The 16,186-nt window shown below is 43.0% G+C and overlaps 1 protein-coding gene across 1 annotated transcript in view; it reads right to left on the minus strand.

Annotated features, from left to right (window-relative positions):
- LOC132401346 (dynein axonemal heavy chain 6-like) overlaps positions 1–16,186 on the minus strand; it is a 545,526-nt gene that overhangs the window by 341,600 nt on the left and 187,740 nt on the right. The window contains exons 30-31 of the mRNA XM_059983475.1: positions 5,603–5,853; positions 3,638–3,869 (exon numbers count right to left, since the gene is read on the minus strand). Of these exons, the coding sequence (XP_059839458.1) occupies positions 3,638–3,869; positions 5,603–5,853 (483 nt within the window). The remainder of the gene's footprint in view (positions 1–3,637; positions 3,870–5,602; positions 5,854–16,186) is intronic.

A 16,186-nucleotide genomic window follows, 5' to 3' on the forward strand; every position in this document is an offset into this window, starting at 1 on the left:
ACTGCCAGCGTGGGTGTTAGAGGCAGATACAATAGATTCTTTTAAGAGACTCTTAGATGGACACATAGAGCTTAGATAAATAGAGAGCTATGTGGTAGGGTATTTCTAGGCAGTTTTTAGAGTAGGTTCCATAGGCGGCAGACCATTGTGGGCCATAGTCAAAGGGGAATGAAAGAAAGAAACATTATATAAGAGGCAATTCTGAGTGAGTGCAGTATATGAATGTATCTGGATTATACTTTAGGGTCAGAATGTCAGATGTGAAAGTTTTGAAAAAGCATATGGCACACCAGCAAAGTGAGATAGAAAAGCTTTAAAGAGAACATAAAGGCCAACTTTTTTCTAACACAGAGGGTAGTGGCTATATGGAACAAGCTGACAGAGGACATGATAGACGTGAGTAGATTTACATTAAAAACATTGATGTATATGGATAGAAAAGGTTTAGAAGGACACGGACCAAATGCAGATTAACTTATGTTGGCTACTTGATCAGCCTCAATGAGTTGAGGTATTTCCATGCAGTATAAATCCAGAGCTTTACAAAACACTGGTTGGGTTGTAGCGCTAAAAAAAAACAAGCTGCTGGTGGAACTCAGTGGATCAGGCAGCATCTGTAGAAACAAAGACATAGTCAATGTTTTGGGCTAAGAACCATGCATCAGGACTACATCAGGAATATTGTGTGTAGCTCTGCTCTCCACACTACAGAAAAGATGAGAATGTACAGCACATAGCAGTTGTAAAATGTGATTCAGCAAGATGTTATCTGGATTGGTTATGGGGAGAGATTGCAGAGCTTGAGCGTATTTTCCTGGAATGAAGGAGGCTGAGGGCTGACTTAATAGAAGTAACTAAGATGATGAGAGGGTAAATACTCAAAATCTGTTCTCCAAAAGCCATGCAAGATAAAACTCTATTTCAGAGTTAAAGGACTGCAAGTGCGTGTTGCTGAATTTACATAGATCAGCTATCCAAAATGGGATGGCAAGTTATAATGGGATGCATCATAGGGTTTATGTTTCAATGTGTCAGCCTGAATCTAGTCAATGTAGAGTTCTATATGGTGGATTCATACAGGAGGTCATTGGCTTTACTGAACAAATCTAGCAGGTTCCTTCAGATCCTTCAGAGAAAGGAACTTGCCACTGCTCTGGCCCCCACATTCTTTTATACTGTACATGGGTATTCCTGTTTCCTGAGTTATCATATGTAGCTAAGGTGGTAACCACAACACTCAAAAGACTCTGCCAGAAGCTGGCCAAACATTCACTCAAACTGCTGAATGAAAACTGCTGCTCATTAATGGGGAAAGCCAGTCATAGTTTGACCTGGGTTACAGTGACAGGTTGGTCAGGCTAGGTCTTTATTCCTTGGAATGTAGGAGAATTAGGGATAATTTTACAGCAGATTTCTAACCTTGATATCTCTTTTTCCTTTTCAAGGTTCTTTTGATGACTCTGACCTGGAGTTACACTCTGACTTCGGTTCTTTGCAGGAATGGGACCTGCTCTCAGGGTTTCATGACCAGCCGCTTTTTGTTATCTCAAGGACACAGCCTGGAAGACTAGCACACCTTCAGGGTGCCAGATTTTTGTGGGTCTGGAGATGGGCTGATTTTAGGCCAGTGTCCCTGACTGAGGTGTTGTGGAAAAACACAGAACATCGGGAGCAGCGGGTTAGCTGCCGTGGGCTGTGTGTTTGGAGAGCTGCACCTTTCTGGTGCAGACTCTCTGGGTGCAGAGCTTGGAAAAAGCAACGCAACAGACTGTTAATATTGTAAATCAGCGAGTTGCTTGTTATGTCTCCCTTCTCGCTGTGAAATGGGGACACCACTTTTACTCTTATTAGGGAGAGATAGAGCCTGTGGTATGTTGAATTACCAGGTGAATAAGTAGTCTTTAAGGTACTGCAAGTCTGGGTCTTTACTGATGCTTTGCTGCACACGAGTGCTCAGTGGAGGGCGCTGATGTTTTTTTGCCGGTGGGAGTGGGGGAGGTGAGGGTTATGGCCTTGCTGCTGCTTATGCATGGGAGGGTGGAGCTGGGGGTGGGCTTAGGGGTTCTAATGTTTAACTGTCATTCATTCTTTGGAGCACTCCTCCGTTTTTGTGGATGTTTGTGAAGAAAAAGAATTTCAGGATGTATACTATATACACATTTCTCTTACATTAAATGTACCTATGAAACCTATTGAAGTAATTAGAATTATGAGATTGCTCTTCTTGCTAAAAGAGAGGTAAAAACTAAAATCTGTAGGTTAGGAGTATTTAAAGTAATATCTTCATTTGCAATAATACCAAACAAGGCAGTAAGGGGATTTGGGTCAAATTGGACCCTAAAAAGTTGTGAGAAGGTATGGAATACTTCCTGCCAAAACTTTTCAATTTTAGGACAAAACCAAAACATATGAATTAAAGAGGCATCAGCAGAGTTGCATTTATTACAAAGTGGAGAAACATTCAGATAAAAACTGGACAGCTTCTGTTTCGAAATGTAAGCTTTAATGGAAGGAGTCTACCCCTCCTACACATCTTCAATGGCTACATGATATTATGTCTTATTTAAATTTAAAAAAGATTCGCTGCTCAGTCTTAGATTCGAAACAATCTTTTCATGATATCTGGGGACCTTTCCTAAATTACTTTTCCAATTTATAAAGTTTAACAGTGCACAGACTCTTAAGTATATTTTTATCTTCTCTTCTTAAGCGAATATGTTTTTTTTCTAATTATCCATTATCATCCATCAGCTTTTTTCTTTGGTAGTTGGTAGGGAGTTGACTTTTTTATATAAAAAATTTCTTTTATGATGTATGACTTATCTTTAGATTTTTGATTACAGAGTGGTATACCTTTATGTGTTATGCTATAACATTTTAATCAATTTTATTACAATATAGGAATGTACACAAGTTATGTTGAGATGTATCTATGTGTTGCACTCTGTAAATCTTGTTTTTTTTTCTTCTGAATAAAAATATTGTAAAAAGAAAAAAAAAGAATTATGAGAGACATAGATAAGGCGGGTAGGGTAAGGAAGTTTGTATCTAGAGACATAGGATTAAGGTGGCAGGGAAAAGATGTAAAAGAGACCTGAGGAGTAACTTTTTCAGACAGAGGGTGGTGAGTATATGGAACAAGCTGTCAGAGGAAGTGTTTGAGGTATGTACAATAATACCACTTAATAAGCACTTGGAGAGGCGAGGCAGCAGGATAAGAACAGAATGCAGGAAATTAGATTGACATTTTAAGCATATACCCTTTGTAGCAGAACAACCTAAGGCAGGAGCAGGTAATAAATCTGGAGACACATGAGACTGGAGATGCTGGAACCTGGAGCAACAAACAAGATGCTGGAGGAACTCAGAGGATTGAACAGCTCCTGTGGGAGGGGGAAGGACCTGCCAACATTTTGGGTTGAAACCCCACATCAGGTCCTGCATCTTGTTTGTTGGTGCAGGTGATAAATCTGTTGGGCACAATGCTTTACTTTTCCAATTATTACACTGCTTAAGTCTCCACTACAATAGGAGATAAAGGAGGCCAGTACTGAATATCATGCTATAAAATGTTAGAAGGGAATTAGAGTTATGGGAAAGGTAATTTTCTGATCATTGCTCAGCACTGAACACTTACTTTAGCAAGGTCTTTGACTGTTGCTGTTTTGCCTGTCCCTGACGGTCCTGATGGCAAGCCTCCGAGGTTGAAGTTCAAGGCTCCAGTCAGAGTTAGCCAGCAGCGGTCAGTCAGTGGAGTGATTACTAATCGGGGAGAGCAGCCAAGATACTCATAGCCATAGACAAAGGAGCTTTTGGTGTGCATGACGTAGCAAGAGTTGTTCTGCGTGTTCCATTCATAACGCAATTGCCTGAAACATAAATTTTCTGTCAGAGCTACTCCATGCCTTTCAAACACACATATTTCAGTAAGATGACAATAACTCCAAGTCACAATGCATCTTACAAATGCACCCACTGGGCCTCGAGCTGCAGCAGAGACTGTCAATTACTGTTTTTTTATAAATATATTCAATTCACAATACTGTCTACAATGCAAAAAGTTACCTTTGTGGAAGGTCTATCCACCTACCCCTATATACACAAGAACATATATACAGATGTATATACAGTATAACATGCTAAATAAATAGTGTATATTCTCTATGTATGCATACATCATGTGTTTAAACATCTACACAATTTATATTATGTATAAACAATATGCATACCACAGTGTGCATATGCTGCCTCTATATATTAGGCAGTAATAAATGTACATAATAAATGAGAAATAATTGCTGGGATAGCTCAGGAATAAAACATTCTGCAAGAGTAAGTGTGTCAGGGTCTTCAGATAACTTTGAAAACGAATGATGCGGCAACATCACATCTTCAAAAATGCTGCAAGCACTCAGCAGTTCAGGCAGCATTTATGAAAAATGAAAGCCCTTTCAACAGAACTTTCTCAGGGAAGAGTAATCAAAAACTAAAGGGCATAGGTGTGGGTGAGAGGAGAAAATTTTTAAAGGGACATGAAGGGCAACTTTTTCTCAAAAAGCTTAGTGCGTTCAGTATATGGAATGTGCTGTTAAATCAAATGGTTGAGCTGGGACACTTGGACAGGAAAATTGATAGGAAAGGTTTATGTGGAAATGGTCAAACACAGACAAATAGGACTAGCTTAGATGGGAATCTTGGCTGACATGAACTTGTTGGACTAAAAGCCCTATTTATTTGTTATTTTACTCTATGGTTCTATTCCATTTTACATCAATGGCAGTGAGGCAGAGAGTTTCAAGTTCCTAGGAGTCTACATCACTGACACCCCATCCTAGTTCAACCAGATAGATGCCATGCCCTAGAAGGTGCACCTGTGCTTCTACATCTTTAGGAGGCTAAAGAAAATTGGCATGTTTCTTTTAACCCTTACCAATTTTTATTGATGCACCATAGAAAGGATCCTATTGGTAGGCATCAAAACTTGGTGTGGCAACTGTTCTGCAAAGATTGCAAGAAACTGCAGTGAGTTGTGGACATAGTTCAGCACATCATGGTAAACAACTTCCCCTCCATACACTTCCTTATATACTCCTTGCTGCATCAGGAAAATGGCCAAAATAATCAAATGAGGCAGGAGAAGAATGTGCAGGAATGGAAAAGTTGGGTGACTAATGGTAGGGGAGATATTAGGCAAGAATGGTGAGTTGAATGACCAAATGGTGGATAAGGAATGGTTGGCAAGTCAGGTGATGAATGTTTGGAGCTGGTGGGCAGGATAAATGGAACAGGGAGGACATATAATGGCCACTTAAGGACTATATCCAATGAGGGCTGAAGAGCTAACTGAATCTCAGGCTGGACAACCCCATCCCAAGCCCTGAAGGAAACCTGACAGTCTATGAAGAGCTGACGTTAAGCCAGCTGGTCACTACAGACCCTCCACATTACCCAAGGCAACTACCTTCTATCCACAGAATCACTGTACTCCTTCAACTGATATTTAAATTATGCCATTCTGCCCACAACCCTGATTGGAGACAGAGGGGCTGACAGACTCCCCAGTGTGTCTAACTGCAATATTGCTTTTCAGACTGATTATTACCTGGTCCACTCAAAATCTTCTGTTTTGAAGACCTTCTTAACAATTAAGTCACCCAGCACATCACGGCAGTGTACATTGATGGTTACCAGACTCTCCAACACTGTCTCTTGAGAGGGTCGCAGAGGCACACACACAAGCTCAGCCAACATATCAAGCCTATTCATCAGCTCTAGATGGACTCCTTGTAGCTGGCTTTGTGGCTTGGTCCCACGGAAGCAGTTCATGCAATCTCGGTTGAACATTATCTGGCTCTGCACCAACACAAAAACAGCAAATTTCAGATGGGTAAGGTGCTGCTTGCCCTTTTGTTTTGAAACAAAAAATACCAAACCAAATGAGATTTGAGGGCTTGCATGCTATATTAACCACCTTAAGCTATTGTGGTCTAGAAGGATAGTGTCAACATCATCAATAATTACTTTCAAAGGGAAATTAGCTATGAAACATTGTGCTCTGGAGGGGAGGACAATTAGATAACTCATGATGAGTTGGGACAGACAAAATAGATTGAAGGATTCTTGAAGAGACTTTCCACATCAGTGCCTTGAAGAATTTGTTTTCCTCAACAATGACTTTCTCCTATCACACCTGATACAGCTCACGAATGTACCTCTTCTATTTCCTACATTCATGTTCTCGCCCTTCTTCTTTCAATCAGAACAAGGATAGGATTTCCCATATCTTCACCATCCTCCCCAATTGGTTCCATATTTAACAGATTGTCCTCCATAATTTTCACCCCCTTCAACAGGATTCCACCATCACATGTTCCAACACTCTTGCACGGTAAAGATAAACTCTTGATGTCACAATCCATTTCATCACACCCCTTGAACCCTGTTGTTTGCCTGCACTGCACTTTCTTTATAGTTGTTACTGTCACGGTCCCGATCATTAATTCCCTATTTTTCTCCTAATTTCCGTTGATTATGTCATGGTTCCAACTGCTAATTTCCCATTTGCTTTTAATTCTCTTTGACGATGGCACATCAAGACCTGCAGCATTAGAACCCCGGCATCACAACCACTAGTTGCCAGATCATTGGTTTTGCCTGTGTGGTAATTAACGTTTCCCAGCTTTGCTCCAGTTTCTCTGTTTCTCCTCCATCTCTCTGTGTTAAGGCTCCGTGTCAAGATCCCTCCTGTTCGCTGTTCAACGTTCATATCTGCGTAAGCATCCTAACTCAATCTCCATGCCTGTGTCTTGCACTTAGGTTCGCTTCATACATTCATTGCAACAGCAGACATGAATACTCTGCAACAAGCCCTCGCCAGCCAGAGCTCCCAACTGGGTCTGCGCAATCAACTTCTCTGCGATGTCACGGAGAACCTCCGTTCCCTGTCTGCTAATATAACGAAGATCGGTGACCAGATGGACCGTGTATCCACTCATTTTATCCCATCCGCTCCTGGAACTCTGTCTAACCAGCCCAGACAGCCTGTAGTGGCAACCCTCTATGTGTCAGCAACACCCGTGCCAAGAGAGCCACACGTACCTGAAATGGAACACTATGCTGGGGATTTGGGGAAGTGCTGGGCCTTCCTTCTGAAATGCTCCTTGGTGTTCAAACAGCAGTCATCCACGTATTCCGCGGATAAGTCAAAGATAGCTTATATCATGAGGTGGTTGCGGTGAAGTGCCTTAGCATGGGCTACAGCTGTTTGGGGTAATCAACGGGATATCTGCTCTTCTTTCCCCACCTTTATCACGAAGATGATGAAGATCTTTGACCACCCAGTCTGTGGTAAAGATGCCGCTAAGTATCTACTCACTCTCTATCAGGGCTCATGCAGTGTTGCCGAACATTCTGTGGAGTTCCAGAAGTTAGCGGCCGACTCAGGGTGGAACGATTAGGTACTCCAAGGAGTATTTCGGAATGGTCTCATTGACATGGTGAAAAATGAGTTGGTGGCAAGAGGTGTCACTGACAGCCTGGATTCCTTGTTCTCCCTAGCCACCAGGTTGGACAATCATCTTCAAGAATGCCATAGAGAAAGAACTGGTCGTCTACCACCTTTGGCTACTCCACAGCACTCATTACCGTCTCCCACCAGCACAAGCCTCTCTTCTCCTGCTCCTAGAACAGCTCCCAGCCCAGCCGTTTCCACCGCCCAGGAGAGGAACCCATGCAGCTGGGACAGAACCATCTTTCTTCCACAGAGCGACTCCGGAGATTGAGAACGGGGGAGTGTCTCTTTTGCAGCCAGTCCAGCCATTTCCGTGCTACCTGTTTCCTTCAGCCAAAAGGGAATGCTCACCAGTAGAAAGGGTGACCCTGGTAAGCCAGACAACATTCCCTTCCATCCCCCGAACCCAGATGCAGATCCAAGCTACTTTACGTTACAACCAACAGTCCTTGCCTCTGTCAGCCCTAGTGGACTCCAGCGCTGAGGGAAACATTTTGGATGAAAACATAGCTTCCCAGGCCGGAATTCCTTGGGAGCCATTGTACCCCTCTGGAAGCCCAGGCACTGAACAGTAGACCTCTGGCCCAAGTCACAGACTGCACACCACTGCTGTCTCTTATTCTCTCTGGGAACCATTGGGAACAGGTACAATTTAACCTAATTTCCTCTCCTCAAGCTCCTATAGTTCTTGGGTACCCCTGGTTAAGCCGCCATAATCCCCACATTGACTGGTTCACTGGGAAGGTAGCCAGCTGGAGTCTTTTCTGTCACTCCACTTGTCTATAATCGGCCCTTTCCCCTGTGAAAGTCACCGCGATCTCGTCTGCCGCTGAAACCCCTGACTTTTCCCAAGGTTACAGCAGAGTATCATGATCTGGGAGAAGTGTTCAGCAAACAATGGGCTCTTTCCCTGCCTCCACACTGCCATTACAATTGCGCAATTAACCTTCTTCCCAGAGTCCCTCTAATTACCAATCATCTATATAATCTGCCCCGGCCAGAAAGGGAAGCAATGGAGGCTTACCTAAATAACTCTCTTGCGGCGGGCATTATCCGACCCTCATCTTCTCCTGTAAGCACAGGTTTCTTCTTTGTGGGGAAGAAAGACGGCTCACTGCACCTCTGCATTGACTACGAGGGCTTGAGTAGCATAACCATAAAGGATAAGTATCCACTGTTGCTTATCAACTCTACTTTTGAACCCCTTCATGGAGCCACCATCTTTTCTAAGTTGGACCTACGAAGTGCCTACCACCTGGTCAGGATAAGGGAGGGAGATGAGTGGAAAACAGCTTTTAACACCCCTCTTGGTCACTTCAAATACCTGGTCATGCCATTCGGTCTCACCAATGCCCCCACCATCTTCCAAGCTCTGATAAACAATGTCATTAGGGATTTTATTAGTTTTGTTTTTGCTTATTTGGACGACATCTTAATCTTCTCCAGCAGTCTTCAGGAACACACCCACCATGTCTGTCAGGTTCTGCAGAGGCTTTGGGAGAACAAGCTATTTGAGACGGCTGAGAAGTGTGAGTTTCATGTTCCTTCTGTCAGTTTCCTGGAGTACATCATCGAGAGCGGGCAAATGAGGGTGGATCCCGAAAAGATCAGGGCGGTGGCGAAGTGGCCAAAACGCATGACGCTCAAACAAATCCAGCGATTTCTGTTGTTTGCAAACTTTTATTGTCGCTTCATCAGGGATTACAGCCTGGTGGCAGTGCCCTTCCTCGACTCACCTCTCCTATGACTGCTTTTCACTGGACCCCCGAAGCAGACTCAGCCATCTTGGAGCTGAAGAGGTGTTTCACTTCCACTCCCATCCTGGTCCAACCAGATCCCTCGTGCCAATTCATTGTGGAAATCGGCACCTCCAACTCTGGGGTGGGAGTGGTCCTCTCCCAATGCTCCAGCCCTGACCAAAAACCCCATCCCTGCGCCTTCTTTTCTCACCGGCTATCCCCCGCTGAACAGAACTACGATGTAGGGAACCGGGAGTTACTGGCCGTCAAACTCGCTTTGGAGGAGTGGAGGCACTGGCTGGAGGGAGCATAACATCCATTCATCATCTGGACTGATCAGAAGAATCCAAACTGCCAAATGCCTGAATTCCCGCCAAGCCCATTGGGCACTATTTTTTGGCCATTTTAGATTCACACTCACCTATCGTCTGGAGTCCAAGAACAGGAAGCCCGATGCTCTCTCCCATCAATACATCTCCGAAGAGGGCCTTCCCAACCCCGAGACTATCCTTCCACTATCCTATGTAGTGGCTGCCCTCAACTGGGAGATTGAATCCATAGCCAAAGAGGCCCGACGGACTCAACCCGACCCAGGCAATGGACCCTCCAATCGCCTCTTCATGCCTGACTTGGTTTGGTCTCAGGTTCTCCAGTGGGGACACACTTCTTGTTTCGCCTGCCATCCCGAAATCGATCGAACTCTGTCCCTTCTGAAGAGACATTTCTGGTGGCCCTCCATGGATGCTGACACTTTCTCCTTCGTCTCTGCCTGTTCTGTGTCTGCCCGTGGAAAAGCCTCCCAACGACCACCTGCTGGGTTGCTTCATCCCTTACCTGTCTCTGGCCACCCTTGGTCTCACAATGCACTGGATTTTGTTACTGGACTACCCCTTCACATGGGAACACTGCCGTACTCACCGTGTTGGACCACTTCTCCAAAGCTGTGCATTTCGTAGCCTTTCCCAAACTCCCTACAGCCCGTGAGACAGTTGACCTCCTTGTTCATCATGTCTTCTGTTTGCATGGAATCCCCTCTGACATTATTTCTGACTGGGGTCCCCAACTCATCTTTCAAGTCAGAGATCCTTTTGTCAAGCCCTTGGAGCCTCAGTAAACTTGTCTTCCGGCTTCCATCCGCAGATTAATGGTCAAACAGAATGAACAAACCAGGATTTGGAAGAAACACTGTGCTGCGTAACTGCCGACAACCCGTCATTCTGAAGCACCTATCTCGTTTGGGTTGAGTATGCCCACAACTCCCTGGTCAGCACCGCCACCAGAATGTCTCCCTTCGAATGCTCCCTCGGTTACCAAACCCCTCCATTTCCCGCACATGAAGATGACATTGCTGTGCCTTCTGTTCAGGCCCATCTCCACCGGTGCCACAAGATCTGGAAGGAAGCACACACGGCCCTGCTCCGCTCAGCCAACCACAACCGGAGGATTGCTGATCGCCACCTTTCATAGAGTTGTACAACATTGAAACAGTCCCTTTGGTCCAACTGGTCTATGCCAACCAAGAAGTCCCATCCAAGCTAGTCCCACTTGCCAACAATTTGGTCCATAACCTTCTAAAATTTTTGGATCCATGTTCCTGTCCACTTCTGATTTCTAGTACTGAATTCAGTATGTGTGTTGTGGTCTTTTCTGTATCAAGGTAAACTAATGCAGAATGAGGGACTACAAAGGTGATTCTTCCCAATTAGTTCTCTGCCACACACCCACTCTGAGATCTCTGTTTCTGGCTCCTATTTTGCTCCAGCTATGTTTTCGATATAGCATTCCACCTTTTGTATTACAGCTTTCGGGCCATAATATGAAACTTTCAGTTTTAGCTACAATCCTGCCCCCTTTTCCCTCTCTCTGCCAAAGTGGCTGCATCTTTCTGTTTCAGTTAGTTTCATTTTACTTTTCTATCTCCCAATGTCACTTTTCCAAGTAATTTTCACCTGACAACTACGGTCAGCACCCTATAGCAGACACTCCCTCCCTTCTCCCCCTCTCTGTAGCTTAAATACACTTGTTTTCTTACATTTCCAGTTTTAAATAAGATTTTTGTCCTGAAACATTGACTATAATTTCCCCCTCACCCACTGAGTGTTTCTAGCTTTCTCTGTTATCCCTGTAAACGGCTTCCTTCTTTAACATGAATCTATCGACATTGTGGCCAGGAATGCTCACCAACTTCCCAAACAGGCTAAAAATTTTGCATGTCCCCTTTAACTTTCACCAATTTTTATCAACGTACCATAGAAAGCATCCTATGCAGATACATCACAGATTGTATTGCAATTCCTTTGTTCAATTCTGTAAAAAAACTGCCAAGAGTTTTGTACACAGTTTAGCACATCATGGAAACCTCTATAAACTTTGTCTACACTTCTTGCTGATTCAATAAAGCAGCCAACATGATCAAAGACTCTCACCACCCCAGACATTCTCTCTTCTCCCCTCATCTCTTGGGGAGAAGATACAAAAGCCTGAAGGTGCATTGCACTAGGCTCAAGGACAGCTTCTATCCCACTGTTATAAGACTATTGAATGATCCACTAGTACGGTCAGATCAACCTCATTATGATGTTGCAAATTATTGTCTGTCTGCACTGCACTTACGCTGTATCTGTAACACCTTTTTCTGCATTCTATTATTGTTTTTACTTGTACTACTTTAATGTATTGTTGTAATGAAATGATCTGTATGGATGACATGCAAACAAAGTTTGTCATTGTACCTTTGTACATATAACAATAAGAAATCAATTTATCAATTATGATCCTGTAAATCAAATTTAGGGTACATGGAAGATCAAAATGGACTCTGTGAAAACCTAGAATTTAGGTTACTAATGCCACTGATAGCTTTCAAGGCAATATAGATCAAAGGGAGGATTCCTGCCAGGGCCTATTCTGGATGTTACTCATACAGCCTGTCATTGGTTGTCAATCCCTGTCTCATTAAGGTGATGGTGGTCAGCTATCATTACAAACCAAACAAAGAGTTTTATTATTTAAAGTCAGCAGCAATGAATAAAGAATAATTTGTTTTTATGACTTGTTAGATAAGATGCTGTGAAAAAGTATGAACAAATTGATGGCAAAGGGGTTAATGATCAACAGCACATCCATGCTACAGAACTGCCAGATCTATCAATAATATATAACCACTTGGAATGGATGTGCTGTTACGGTTGAGTCCGTTTTTGTCATTGTCTTTGCAACTGAACTCTATGTGACCCATCACAGGGCATTGAAATATACTGAACAAGAAGACAACGTCTAAGAAGGAACTGTTAAAAAAAAAGTGTGTTGAATCAGTTTGGTCGAAAGTATGATCTACTCTCATTGCCCCATTGTTACAAAGGTAATAAAAGAAGGATTTTGAATTAACATTTGGTATGCTCAAGTTATTTACAATAGTTTATTTGGAGGTTCCATCAAGATGGCATGACTTACTGCCTGAGCGAGACTGAGTTGTAGTGGCTGAACCACAGAAGACTTAGCCCAAATAGCCATTCAGTGACCACTTATTATGTATCTCCTGTACCTAATAAAGTGGACACTGCATACATGTTTGTGGCCTTCTGCTGCTGTAGCCCATCTCTTTCAAGGTTCAATGTGTAGTATGTTCAGAGATGCTCTTCAGTACACCAGGATTGTAATACATGGTTAATTTAAGTTACTTTTGCCTTCCTGTCAGCTTTGAACAACATCTCAACCTCTTGGCCATGCCTGGCTGTTTTTATGCACTGAGATGCTGCCACATGATTGTCATTAACAAGCAGGTGTATAGGTGTACCTAATAAAGTGGCCACTGAGTATACATAGAGGTAAGGTTTTGCTTACGCAAAGTCCTTCTGCCCTTAGTATACATATGCGTCCTTGCTGTGAGCAGTAAGTCTCTGTTATTGCACACATACTCAAAATAAAATGCACAAGTATTTTGTTGGCACATGGCGTGCAGTGACGACCCTCAAATCTTCAAATACCAACCATAATAAAAAGATACATAATGATTGTCTTCCCATCCATGTTTAAAGAATCTGGACATTCCCTGAATTAAGATCCACAGTAGATTACATGCCTAATCCCATGAAGACATGGCATGTTTCCGGCATAAGATGGAGATTTTAAAAGTGGATATTGAGGTAATGATGGACCTTAGGAACTAGACACAAGTATCCAAAATTGCAAATGGTCAGAAGGCACTGTTGGAGGCCAAACTAAATGGGGTAATGTTCTGACCATAGTGAAGGATGTTTAGTGTCCATTATTGATTAACACAAAATCAATAGCACATTGCAAAAATCAGATGAGGACTTGGTGATTATGTTGAGCGCATGTGAGAAGTATTTGACAGTCATTCAAGCTTCAGCCCTAATCAGGGCAGGCCATGTTGATTGTAAATGGGTTGCAACTGCATATTAAGCAAATATTCTTTACTACTTATATTGGATGGAAGGACATACCATTGCCTAAGGTTATGAGTGTTTTACAGCATTGCCAGCACCAAAACCACCATCAGCAAATAGAGGGACCAGTTTGATGAAGTTTTATTGATGAAGTGTCAAGTTTGTAAAATGATGATAATGGGGGAAAGTCAAATTTGCAGAAGATTGGCTGTTATCAAAACAACCAAAATTCTTTGGATCACCCACAATGGTTGTGTGGTTGACCCCAGGAACCTGCTCTTTTGGCTTGCCCATGTGTGTCATTCTTTTACACATGTGACAAAAGTAGGGTTGAGTCATATAATTCAACAAATTTGATATGCAACAGGCTTTGCTGCTTGCACCGACAGGTTAGTATGAAATGCGTGATTTGTCAAAAATATAACGTGGCAAAAACACCTGGCAAAAATGTGTAGCTGTTTTAAAGCCCCAACATGGGGTCCCTTATTGCATATGGATTTTATGCTGAATTCTAAATGCAAGATGGATGCATTATGTACTGGTGATAATAGATAAGTTTTCTAGAAACTTATCCCACAAGGGGAAAAGATGGCTTTGATAAAATACATTGTTCCTAGATTTGAAATACTTGAGATGATGTTGAGTGATAATGGACCACATCACCAGGGAACTGGTGAAAGAAATGAGGAAAGGTTAACAGTAATAACTTGCTAAACTGGATCAGGAAATGTGTGGGTTACACCAAGATTTGAGGAGCAGTGAACAGCAAGGAAGGCTATCAAAGGTCCAAACCCAAAAGAGTGTCTAGACTGTCTCCCATGAGATAGGAATGGGTTGACCTACTTATTGCATAGCATTGACAAAGTCCTTGAAAGGTTTTCTTTTACAGGTATTGGAAGCACAGAAGGAAGTAACCAGAGACCTGCCACATCTATGCTCTGTGACTTGTGGATCATTGTGATCTCTTAGGGAAGGAATGAGCTGTATAAAAGGGATGGGATACACCTGAACCCAAGAGGAACCAATGTTGCTAGAGCTATTGGGGAGGGTTCAAACTGGCTTGGCAGGTGGATGGGAACCAGAGGATAAATCAGATGATGGAGCAGTTAGTGCAAAGGTAGATACAATGGGAGAGAGTGTGTGAAGAAAGGTGGGCAGTGAATAGGGTATAAATACAATCAGTTGGATGGGTAGCAAGGTATCTACTTCAATCCAAGAATTATTAAGAATAAAAGTGATGAGCCTAGAACATGGATCGGTGCTTGGAAGTATGATGTTGTGGCCATTGCAGAGACTTACTTGGCTTTCACAAGTGCAGAATTGGCTGCTTGATGTTCCATGGTTAAGTTGTTTCAAAAGGTACAGGGGTAGTATCACAGCCACAGAAAGGGAAGACATCATGGTGGAATCATCGACTGAGTCAGAAACAGGAAGGAGCAATCACACTATTGTGGGTATTCAATAGTCCCAATAGTCACAAAAATTTTGAGGAGCAGATCAGCAAAGAGATTTTGAAAAGGTGCAAAAATGACAGGACTGTTGTCATAAATAACTTCATCTTCTTAAATAACTGAAACCTACAGAATGTTGAAAGAACTAGATAGGGGGGATGTGGAGAGGATGTTTCATATGGTGGGGTTATCCAGAACTAGAGGGCACAGCCTCAAAACTGAAGGGTGACCCTTTAGAACAGAGATAAGGAAGAGTTTTTTTGGCTAGAGTGTAGAAAGTCTATGGGATGCTTTGCTACAGACTGTGGTGGAGGCCAAGCCCATGCAAGGTGGAAGTAGATAATTTCCTGATCGATCAGGGCGTCAAAGGATATAGTGAGAAGGCAAGTGCATGGGGTTATGTAGGATCTGGGATCAGCCATGATGGAATGGCGGAGCAGACTTGATGGGCTGAATGACCTAATTCTCCTCCTGTGTCTTATGGTCTTTCTTAATAATGTTTGGCACCTCTGTAGAGCAAAAGAGTTAGACAGGGAAGAATTTATTAGGTGTGTCCAGGAAGGACACCGGACACAGTATGATGGCAGACAGACTAGAGGAGAGGCCATACCTACCAGGCAATGAACCAAGTCAGACGCTAGGCTTTTTGTGAGCGAGCATTTTGGAAGTAGTAACTGCACCTCCCTCAGCTGCAGCATTGCCATGGCCAAGGATAAGAACAGGTGATATGGAAACTATTTAATTGAGGGAGGCCTTATTATGATGGTATTAGGCAAGAACTTTGGAGCGTAAACTGGGAACAGATATTCTCAGGGAAATGCACTGCAGAAATGAAGAGACTGTTTAGAGAAAACTTGCATGGATTTCTGGATTGATTTGTCCCACTGAGACGGGGAAAGGACAATAGGGTAAAGGAACCATGGTTGACAAGAGAAGTGGAGCATTTAGTTAAAGGAAGAAGGATGCATTTTTAAAGTTTAGGAAGCTAAAATCAGACAGGACTCTTGAGAATTAAGAGTCTCAAGAGTCTGGGAAGGAGCATAAGACGGGATTTAGGAGAACTAGAAGTGGACATGA

This window comes from Hypanus sabinus, chromosome 10 (assembly GCF_030144855.1).
Source record: "Hypanus sabinus isolate sHypSab1 chromosome 10, sHypSab1.hap1, whole genome shotgun sequence".
NCBI classification, from domain to species: Eukaryota; Metazoa; Chordata; class Chondrichthyes; order Myliobatiformes; family Dasyatidae; genus Hypanus; species Hypanus sabinus.